We start from the raw sequence: 11818 nt of genomic DNA, 5'->3' as shown, positions 1-11818 counted from the left end.
CCTATGCTGTGTCGATTCATACTTTAACTTTTCCTTTAACAATGAACTAAGCTGCCACACTTCAGTTATGTGTAAATTACTATTTCTGTCTTCTCCACTTTAAACCCTGAGAAGTAGCCTTCTTGCTTCTGTATGCCAACTGATGCACAAGGGCCAAAACCCACTTCAAAAAATTCTTGCCAGATTACTATTTCAGATCACAGCAGCAATTACCAATGCTGTAGAATTTACATAAAAGCAGATACAGAAAGGCAAAGACTTATTTTGCCTGAGATTTTTCAGGAAAAAACAGGGGAGTATTGTTTGGTGGGTTTTTTTGGTTGTTGGTTTTGGTTGGGTTTTTTTGAAAGGAAGATTGATGTTGTATGGAAGAAGGAGCAGCATAACTGTATGTAGTTCAGACTTTTTTTCCAATGAAGTGAGTTAATGAAACTTTCATTAATTTTGGTCACTTCTACCTACTACAGAGGAGTGGTAGATATTCTTTTGCTAGCCTTGTAAATGCAAAGAATGCCAGAAGAATGTTAAAAGAAGTGTATTTCTTGTATTAGTGGCTTAGAGCACTTTTGGGGAGGAGTTTTTGCACGAAGGAATAAAAGCAAAACGATACCTGTATGTGTATATATAGATACATATGCATATATGTAATTGGACAAACAGAAGTAATCCTCAGAGCAGAAGTGTTGCTTGAAGGTATTTTATACCCCAGCTTGCTAAGAGTGCTGTAAAATCCAGGCCTCTGGTTTCTGGGCTATAAATTCAAAGCTGGCTGGTCTCGCCTAAACAAGTAACTCGGAATCCTTTGGATAGTGCTTCTAGTTTCATTTCAGAAGCTAGTTCTCTTTCTGCCCTCAAAAATTAATTTTAAAGGCATAGACATGATTATACTTCCACATTCTGATAATTCTGAACATTGTCCTGTTGCACATGAAGTTGAGAAACAGACATGGAATACTACAGATAGCTTTTCTAATATAACGACCAAAGTCCATAAAGGTTTCTCGAAGTGAAGTAGCCAGCATCAGTTCTCCCTGCAGTTCAAAAATTTTGACAGCTGACAAGGTAAGTAAGAATGTGAAGCAAAGGCTGTTCTTCCCTGTGGGGTTTTGATTAGACCATTTTGCATAACGACAATTTTGATCCTTAAACTGTTAATTTTACCCTAAAGACAATGAGACATCTTTACCAAAATGTTCATTACCCACACAGCTTTTCTCTTCTCTTAGACTTTTGCATATTTCTGCTTTTGGTCCTGTACTGTGTTTGGCTGGGATGAAAGTAATTTTCTTTGTAGCAGCCCATAGGCTGCTGTGTTACAGATTTGTGACTAGAACAGCCTTGGTAACACCCCAGTGTTGTAGCTGTGGCTGAGCAGTGCTTGCACAGCATCAGGGTGTTCTGTTTCTCACTCTACAACCACAGCAAGTTGGCTGAGGGTGGGCAAGAGGCTGGGAGGGAACATGGTGGGGACAGCTGACCCAAATGGACCAAAGGGATATTCCGTGCCGCGTAATGTCATGGTCAGCAATAAACCTCAGGTAGGGGTGGGTAAGTCTGTCCAAAGGAGTTGTTGCTTGGGGACTGGTTGGGCATTGGTCTGCTGGTGGGAAGCTGTGCTGGTTTCAGCTGGGATAGAGTTGATTTTCTTAGTAGCTGATGCAGTGCTGTCTTTTGGATTTGGTGTGAGAATATGTTAGCACGCTGATGGTTGTTGTTGCTGGGTAATGTTTATACCAAGTCAAGGACTTTTCAGGTTCTCAGGCCCAGCCAGCGAGAGGGCTGGAGGGGCACGAGCAGTTTGGAGGGGACACAGCCAGGACAGCCGGCCCAAACTGGCCAAAGGGATATTCCATAGCATAGGACATCGTGCTGAGTATATGTAAGCTGGGGGAAGAACAAAGCGGGGGATGTTTGGCATTATGGTGCTTGTCTTCCCATGTAATGGTTACGTGTGATGGAGCCCGGCTTTCCTGGGGATGGCTGAACACCTGCCTGCCGGTGGGAAGTGGTGGATGAATTCCTTGGTTTTCTTTGCTTGTGTGCGTGGCTTTTGCTTCACTTGCTAAACTGCCTTTATCTCAACCCACGAGTTTTCTCACTTCTACTCTTACAATTCTCTCGCCCATCCCGCTGTGGGGGGAGTGAGCAAGTGGCTGTGCTGTGCCTGGTTGCCAGCTGGTGTTAAACCATGACAGAGGCAGTGACAGACTGTCTTTGCATGGCTTTCCCGCCTCTTTTTTTTCCTTCACTTACTAAGCTTTTTTGCTTTGGTCGGCTTTTGTTTGTTTGTTTGTTGCTTCTGCTTTTCCATGTCACTACCCACCACAGGCCTGAAACTACTAAGGAAAGAAAGAAAACATCAGGCAGTAACGAGTATATTGTTGTAGATAAGGATAACTTACTAAATCATCTGAGACCCTGCACAAGTTCCACACTACTATACAGGTATAAAGTTATGCAATGTATCATTTTGATTTTTTATTGATTGATACTATTATTGATGAAATAGTATGTGGGAGTAAAATTGCATCTATAAATGAAAGCTTGGATTGAAAATCCGTTTAGTTTATTTTGCATACTTGGGGTGTGGGGGTGTGTACCATTTTTGTAATGAGAGGCATCACAGGTGTCTGCGGCAATGAAGGAAAAGGACCAATGACAAACCTGAGTCTTTCTCAGTTTATTTCCTCAGGTTGCATTACTATTTTGGCACCAGCCAGCTCCTGGGCAGTGAAGTACTGCAAGAACAACAGTGTGAACCAATAGCGTTTTCTTCAGGGTCTTATGGTAAACACAAATCAGAGAAAAATGGAAACCAAATTGCTTGAAAACCAGGAACAAATTCTAGCTTAGCCAGGGAAGAATTGCTTTTTTTTCTCCATAAGCGTTTCAAAAATCCATGGTATTCACAGGGACTGATAGGATAAATAATCTTCAGTGTTTAGACATAAACTAAGAGAATAAATGTGATTGCTAAGGAGCAACTACAGTATTTGCTGTCATCTAGCTAAAAAAAAGGCCATCTGAAAATTGCTTCCCCTTGAGGAGCAGATTCAGTGGGCAATCTGAATACACAATTTACCTGCTTTAGAGAAGAGTTATTTGTAATTCAGAATTAAGGTTTTCTCTTTCCCACAAGGCATACTGGGAAGGATGCTTATACAATATCAAGTGGGGTGGTTGCTCTTGACCCTTGTGGAAACAACTGGGTGTAGTTTAGAACATAGGTATTATTTTTAGGTTGCCCTGACACACAGGTCTAAGGAACCATAATTTTAGATTTGCCTTGAGAACAGTAGGACCCTAAGAGAAGCTCACAGGATCATTTTCAACCTTGGAATTTGAAAAATAACATCTGTATTCTATGAAAAATAGCATCTGTATTCTACTACTACCATTAACCTTTTTTCCCCATGCATGCAGTATTTTTTTTTATTATTATTACAGAGACCTATAAAACAGGAAATGCTAAACATAAGGACTTAGGCAAACAAAATACACACAACAGTCTTTGTCATTGAAAGTCACTTTACTGATGTTACAATATGTTAGTAACATTGAAAACCACAGGCATTTGTATTACTCTCATAGAAGTGGATACTGTGATGCTGTTAATAAAAGTAAGCAGTAATTTAGAACCCCAAATTACAATGATTTAATTTTATAAAAAGCAATATTTTGTTTAACTACATGAAAGCCAGATTCATTCACTTCAACAGCCCAATGCCTGTAATGTTTATAACAAAAATACCACACTCAAAGCTGGAAAATTGTAAATCGCAATGCTTCATTTTGGTGTTTGTCAAAATCTTACGTTTCTATATCAGGTGTGATTTTTAAAGGATTTTAATTAACGAAGACAAGAAAATTATGTATTCAGTTGTTTTTGCCAATACTAGCTAGCCCAGACCCAGTGGTGAAACACAGTTCTCCTTGCCTCTACATGTTTTTTAGTTTTTTACCAATAAGGGCTAGTATGAGTGAAAAAATAGACCTTTTTTTTTTTTTTTTTTTTTTTACAGCAATGCCCAAGGTAAACATTAGCAAAAAAATGAAGCTGGCAGACCCAATTAGTATATACCACCCTGAAAGCTTTGCTGAAAGAACTAGTCATATTGTAAATAGTGTTTTCTCCAGCAGATTAAAAAGTCTGAAATGCTTTGCTATTCTGAAAAAAATACTTTGCATTTATGCAACGATAAAAATAAGTACTGTATTCTATAAAAAACACTACCTATTGTAATATATCTTTACCCTTAAGAAAAGAAAAATGAGGTTATATATTCACAGTTTGAGTATGTTCTGGACTGTATTTCCAAGCATAAAATTACACGTAGAGTCTACACAGGCAGTGAGCAGGAGTCCTTGTACCAATAATCAAAATAAATCAGCATTTACTGTTATACAGAGCCTTACAATATTGCATGATAAGCTGCTCGCACCACTACACTTACAAGGTCAGTCAGACCTATATACATAATTTCTAACGTGGTTGTAAAAATAGACTTCCCATGCTAAAGTTAGAATATATAAGGCCTCATGTTAAGATTTTTTTTAACCAAAACTTTATTTTTTTATTCAGAGGAACACAGAAACAGAAAAAATAATATTAGCTTGTTACTTTGACGCTTTATGCTCTAGTAATTAAAAATAGTGTAAGACAGACACTTGTACTTCTCCCTTAGAGAATGTATTTCTTTTTAACTGCTCTGTGCTTATTTTCTCCAATCTTCCTCATCTCATTCTGCATTATATTGCAATCACAGCCTGTCTACATAACAGAAGTTTTTAAATAGTTTAAAGCTGGCTTAGCTAAAGTGATTTTGAAACTGGTGTAGATTGGATTTTAGAGAACTGAAAGAGCCAGACCTGGCTAGGTGAGCCAATTTTGAAGTCAGGAATAAAGTTTCTCAAGCGCGAGCAAACGACCACATTTCTGTGTTCTGAACTTATTTTTACTGCTTGTTTTGGCTGCTTGGCTGAGATAGCGTACTAATGCTGACTGTTGTAGTGCTTCTCTAAATAGTTGCAGAAAACTGTTGTGGAATGACAAGATACACTGGGTATATAAGCTACTGTTTCCAAAGCTTTGCATCAGCATCCATACTTGAGGTACCAGTATTGTTTTTTGGAAGCTGCCTTGGAAACTGCTCAGGTCAAAGGAGTTTTTTAGTGTAAATGATAGGAACTATCGCTTCCTTTCCTGTTCTGGTGAAATCACACTTCAAAGAGTCCCGTCTGTATTGCAGCTATGGCTACACAACCAGTTTCACTGTTTCCTTTTTGCCTGCTCTATTAGGGTAACATTTACGTCCACACAAGAATGTTATCCCACCACGCAGTCAGGGGATGACAAGCTGTACATTATGTGTGCAGTTTATTCGTATTTGTCTTCAGGAAATCTGATCAAAATCAAATCCCATATTGGTGATAAATGCCACCTGGTTTGGAAGCCATGCAAATAGTGGGTCATAGCTCAGCACACTGATGGATATTCCATTCTGGGCAAAAAACTGACTTCAGAGGAGACCAGGATGCTCATGCTCTTTAAAAATGAGGTAAATAACCTCTGCATTGTGGTTGATGACAGCGGCCCAAATTGTATGCTACCGATAGAGATACTCAGTTGAGAAAGAAAGGGATGATCTTCAAACTTGAAGCAAGAGAAATGGGACACAGCACAACTTTTAGGTTCACAGCCTTGGAGATTAAAGAGGCTTAGCCTTCAGCAATGCTAGAGGGTAAGAAAGCCATAGGATGGCTGAGCTACCAGTTTTATCAGTTATGGTTTAACCCCAGCCAGCAACTAAGCACCACACAGCCACTCACTCACTCTCCCCCCACAGGGGCAGGGTGAGAAAACTTGTGGGTTGAAATAAGAATAGTTTAATAATTGAAATAAAATGTAATAATAATTATGATAATAAGAAACAGTAATGAAAAGGGAAGTAGCAGACAGGACAAAACAAAACAAAACATGAAAGGCAAGTGATGCAAATGAAAACAATTGCTCACCACCAACCAGCCACTGCCCTGCCAGCCTTTGAGAAGCAGCCCCTACTGCCAGCCTTCCCCATAGTTTTATGGCTGAGCATGAAGTCATACGGTATAGAATATCCCTTTGGTCAGCTGGGGTCAGCGGTCCTGGCTCTGTCTTCTCCCAACTTCTCGTGCCCCCCCAACCCACCCACGGGTGGGGTGGGGTGAGGAACAGAAAAGACCTCGACTCTGTGTGAGCGCTGCTCAGCAATAACTAAAATATCCCTGAATTACCAACACTGTTTCCAGCACAAATCCCAAACACAGCCCCATAGTAGCTACTGTGAAGCAAAATTAACTCTTCCCCCAGCCCAAACCAGCACTCCAGTGCAAACTGCGCGAAAGACGTGAGGCTCCATCACCTACGCTGTAGGAAGAGCAAATGATGTATTAACAGCACTGGAAAGACCTTGTCCAGGACACTGCGTGGAAAGGCAACTAACTTCACAGCTTTTTGATCTCGGCCAACTTGCACAAGAGGCTGTTAGTGCATGTAATTATCATTCATGGAAATGCTTTTCAGTAGGAGCAGAAAGGGACTGGAAGAGAAGAGAACAGGAGCTTGTTGCGTTTTGCACTGGAGTGCGATAATTTTGCTCACAACAACTAGTATGGGATTCAATGACAAAGCAAGTCCTAAGAGCTAACTTTCATTCTTTCATGTTACATCCTAGCCTATTAATGAATGAAATGGCTGCAAATTTCAGAAGAATTTGTAGTATATGCGTACCTGTAATAGCGTATGTACCTATTCTTAGCTCTGGTTTTGAAAACGGTTGTCACATTGGTGTTGACAAGACCACTTGGGTCACTTAAAATAAGCAACAGGAATTCACGTGAGAGGACTTCAGTACACTAGCTACTGACACAATTTCTTTCTGATTTTAGCTCAAAGGTCTGTTTGTTCATCAGCACAATCAAAATTATCTAATGAGTACATCAGCTTAGCAGGTTCAACATTTCATAAGTCAGGAACTCTTAAATCATTTGGAAGTAGCTACCTTCAAAGTCAAATCATACTTTAAATCAGGTAACTGGCAAGTAGTGACTGAAGTTCAAAACTTAAGCAAAGACAGGCTGTATAAAATTACAACCTTCTTAAAACAACTTATTTAAATCAAAAATATATGTAAATTATCAATCACAACCATTTCTAGTATATTGCCTGAGTAAATTCACCAGAAGTCTACCATATGGATTACTGAAGTTCTTATGTCAACAAATCCAGAATTAGCAGGTAAATTTTTGTTTAACTCTGGCATCGTTGTGCAGCATTATTATTTGGATACGATCTCTATTTTCCAGTCTCCATCAGTTAGTCATATTAATTTTGTTTTAAATCATAGCAGATTCTTCTCCCACACTGAAAAACATAACACTAAGTATAGCTCATCCTGCAGGTCCTGCATTCATATGGACAGTTACTTCTATTTGAGAAGAACTGGTAACGTCCCCACTTCAATAGGCACCTGCAGCATAGCTGGCAATAACTAGTTCATTTCTTAAAATTAAAAACAAAACAAAAGCATGAGTCCCCGTGAGTCAAAATGACTGAGCTATCTTATTGACAATACAAGTACTCTACTTTAGACTGGATGAGGTATTATGCGGCAATTTGTATTGCTATTGCCAGTGTAACTACAACGGATAAAAATATTTGCAATCTTCCAGGTTATTGATCTGGCAGCTTTCTGACACACTACATTTTAGAAGTAGGAAACCACAGAATGTAAGCAAACAATTTCTCTCTTTGACCTTTGCTGGCTTCAGTGGCTCACAGCCCTGCCAGTTCAGGTTTTGTGTGACAAGGTCTCCAAGTTACCAACCTGATGCAAGATTCTCTGCAGAAGAATTTTGCAAACACCCAAGCTCTGTGATGTTCTCACTCTAGACAGTCAAAGTGGAAGTCAATATTTATTTAACTTAAAACTTAGTGCTCATAACTCGAATTCCTAGCTCCAAATGTGAAAGTGACTGTTTAAAGTTACACTACAGACGTAACTGTATCATCATATGCTACAAAGGAATTACACCAAAACAAGAGAGAAGCCGAAAGTACATACTACATTGAAAACACAGTCAGAAAGCCATTTGTTTGCAAAACAAGAAGCTATGAACATTACACAAAGAGCCAGTATGTTATAGCCGGTTCTGTCTGCCAAATCTTGCTGCTTCTTGATAAGGCAAAACGGAAAGGGAAGAGTAAACAGTGGTAAACATAAAATACGCACAGAAATCTAACAGGATTATTCAAAATTACATGCCGGTTTGTATCCAAACAAAATGCCATAAAAGGCACATGATGAACAGTCCCGTTACTAAAGACAAGATACTAATATGGGAAGGAAAACCAGGTAACACGGCAACCATCAGATTAGCATAATGTCCTAATGTGGGTGACCTCCTTGACGGCCCTGCTCAAGGTTCAGTGAAATCAATAAACAACATACTGATTTCAAGTGATTATGGCTCAGACCCTAATTTCATGAGCTACATGCTACCAACTACCTTTAATCCAGTTACCTACACTCAAAATAAATCTTTGCAAAAAATACTCTTCAGTGCTGATGGATATTCACTCCTCACAAAAGTGCAGAATCTTTTCCTAAAGCAAATACAAGTGACTGGCTCCTTCCAGATGGTCTGTCTGCATCCACTACCGCTCACTCAGATTTGTCTTTCTCCAGAATACTTACCAGAACCTGTAGACTGTGAAGGAAAATCACTTCAGCGCCAAGGCCAGTATTATGTCATTATCCAACATACAGCCTAACCATAAAATATAGTGCTTCTAAAAATCTTATATACTTTACAGTTGCTGACATCTTTAAACATTTCTTAATTTAATCTTACATATATCTGACTTTATCGAGAGACTTAAAAGTTAAAAAAATATATTAAAAGGCTGCAAGTGTTGGATTCACTTATTAAAGGAAACACATGAAAGAGGTAGAAGATTCAGAAACACCGAAGATGTTCCCATTACAATAATACCTAATTGATCATACGGCTGTTGGGCAAGGTATTCAACTGCACCATACAGAATTGGGCGTTTTATTCTGCAATAGTACTACCTGAAGCTAAGAATTAGTCAATTTCTGAAAGCTGGAGAGAATTATAAATTGATTTAATATAGTCCAGTTTCTTACTGACCGAAAATTCCCAATCAAGACTTGTTTTACAACAGCCTTTAGAAGTCTCAGGTGTTAGAAATCTAACCATCCACTTATACACAAGATTAACATCTTCACAGTAAAGGGTTTGTTCCCCACCGGTTTTTTAGGCTAAATTCACTTGTACTCGGTTTAATGCCCCCAAAAATTGCCAGGGGGGCTTCAGGGGCAGCAAGCATAGCATTCAAGCGCATGATAAAGGCAATTCCAGTAACAAATAAAAATTAAAAGACAGCAATGAAACTGGCCGCTTGCCCAGCACTGTTATTATCTAGTGCAGTGAAACCATTATGCTTCCCATAAACTATGCCTTGCCGTCTAGAACAGTGTCTGAAATGCTCTATCAAAAATACACAGCAACTCTCACTAGAAGGACTTCACATCACCACATTCTGAATTGACAACTTAGAAATATTCCCAAATGTCCAGTAAGTTCGGAGTGCGCGTTACTTAAAGGCTGTCTCTGTTGTCTGCCAAATCATTCTTAATTACACCTGTGAGAGGATACACTGGTCATCTCACTGAACAAGGGATTTTAGCTGGTTCCTCTTACGATGACTTAAGACAAAGTGCTGTTGTTTCTGCAGCCTGCCTTACAACTGAGATTGTCAAGACAGTATAAGATACTGAAAAGACATTAGAGATTTTGGTCAAACACCAGTTTCTGAGAGACATGGTTTACAGTACTGTACCTTCTGTATTTCCAAAGATGTCTGCTCATAATATTAGAAAATCTGAAGTGTGATGATGTTAGTCATGACTGTTTCTTTAGGCATTTGGCAAAATACGCTTATGTATAACAGCTATTTTTGACATTATCAAATGTTTACATATATACAATCCCTATACTGAGATTATAAACACATAAGGTAAAAAAAAAAAAGATATAATCCTTGTTTGACATTTGTGTCAAATAGTTCCCTTTCAAAGCTTGAAATCCTGTCACAAAAAAATCCTGTATTTCTTACTCCTGCATGCTAATTTCTACTACAGTATGTTGTTTATCCCTTACATGTGGAAAGTAAAGAACACAAGGTTCATGGGTTCATGCATACAGCATACAAGTTTACATCAGCTGGGCTCTCCAGGAGGCGCATTCCCAGTTCCACTCTGGTCTGACTTGAGACTGCAATAAACCAGTGAAAAAACTCTTACGTGGGACTGGCAAACGGACTGCAGTTCGGATTCTAGGTAAGTGTACCTGTGATCATGCGGAATAGCCTTGTCATGTCCCTGTTAGTTGTTATGATTTTGGTTGTTCACCAAATCCATAAAATACCAGTAACAAAAAAGAAAGAAAGAAAAAAGACTGCTTTTTTCCCTTCCAGATGACAGGAGGTTCTCACTGTGATCACGGGCATCTCTGTTGATCTTTCGAATTGTCTGAAGAGCAGTTGAATGTGCAGTGACTCAGTGATGCTGAGTTTCTGTAAAATTCGAAGTAAGCAGTTCTGATGTCACCCCAGGAAAACAGTGCAGCTAAATGGATGTCTCCCATAGCTGGAGAGGGGGAAAAGGAACACAAATACGCACTGAACACCAAGATAAAACTGGCTGTTACCCAAAGAGTGTGAGGGGCTTGTTTGGGATACTGCATCTGCATCACTTGGGTCACCAAAGCTATGCTCTTGGTCTCCCAGCCTCTCATGGGTATCTGTTCAGACCAAAAAGTCACCAGACAGTGTCAAGCATTTCAGCATGAATTGCAGTCAGCATAGTAAATGTCCACAGCTGGGACTGCAGAGAGTTTGAAGGAAAAAATTCAGTGTAGCTTCAAATATGTGCTAGACAACTTTTACCTTACAGGTACGCTAATGTTGCTGTAGAGATAATTTCCCACTCTCTTCTGCCTAACTCTGCTCTGAGCAGCATGACTTTCTGCCGTGGGGTTGAGCTGGTGCCAGGGCAGCTCCAGGGCTGAGACACACCAGTGCAGCCCTGTCTCTGGGCTCTGCTGGGGGACCCTGTGCCACACCTCACCCAGCCTTCTGTCCCAAGCAGGACTGGGGGCAGTAGCTTGCAGGTGCCCTCAGCAGCACTCCACTCGCTTTTTTTCTTGACAAAAAAGGACAGAGCAGCAACGGGAAGCTCATCTGCATCAGGGACATGAACTAAAGCTATCACCAGTAAAGCCCCTAAAGTAAACGTCGGGAGTTTTTTGTTTATTCAAATACCTGCTATGTCTGAATTGACACAAAGGAAGCAACAGCCAGCGCTGCCTTTTGGCATCAGCTAGAAACCTCCCCGTGTGGAGCATCACGTTCCAGTGGTTCCTGCTCACCCTGGGAGGGGGGACAGGGGGGATTGGGTCACAGCTGCAAAGTCCCTCCAGGTCTGCAAGAGCCTGATGCAAGCCCTCCCCCTCCTCCTTAACCGGAACTTTCCATAAAGCTGGAAAGCATCTATCCCCCAGCTTGAAGGAGAGCTGCTGGCAGTGTCAGTCCCCCGGCAGGGTAAGAGGAGAGCCAGGCATACCGCCTGCTCCAGGGCTGCCTGTCCTCCGTAGCCCAAAGACTGCCCCAGGCACACTCTCAGCTTGAAATAAGACAACTAGTGAAATGTGGGCTTCAGGGCAGCGTTAAGAGCAACCTGAACAGGTATCTGTA

The 11818-nt window shown here is 40.3% G+C and overlaps 1 protein-coding gene across 10 annotated transcripts in view; it reads right to left on the bottom strand.

Moving 5' to 3' along the window:
- Window positions 1-5084: 5084 nt before the first annotated feature.
- ADAM22 (ADAM metallopeptidase domain 22) overlaps window positions 5085-11818 on the bottom strand; it is a 137797-nt gene continuing 131063 nt past the window's right edge. For all 10 annotated transcript variants that reach the window (XM_055707457.1, XM_055707467.1, XM_055707458.1 and 7 more), the window contains one exon: window positions 5085-10712. In XM_055707457.1, the coding sequence (XP_055563432.1) occupies window positions 10692-10712 (21 nt within the window). In that variant the 3' untranslated portion in view covers window positions 5085-10691. The remainder of the gene's footprint in view (window positions 10713-11818) is intronic.

This window comes from Falco cherrug, chromosome 4 (assembly GCF_023634085.1).
Source record: "Falco cherrug isolate bFalChe1 chromosome 4, bFalChe1.pri, whole genome shotgun sequence".
NCBI classification, from domain to species: Eukaryota; Metazoa; Chordata; class Aves; order Falconiformes; family Falconidae; genus Falco; species Falco cherrug.
This window is presented reverse-complemented; position numbering and strand designations above follow the sequence as displayed.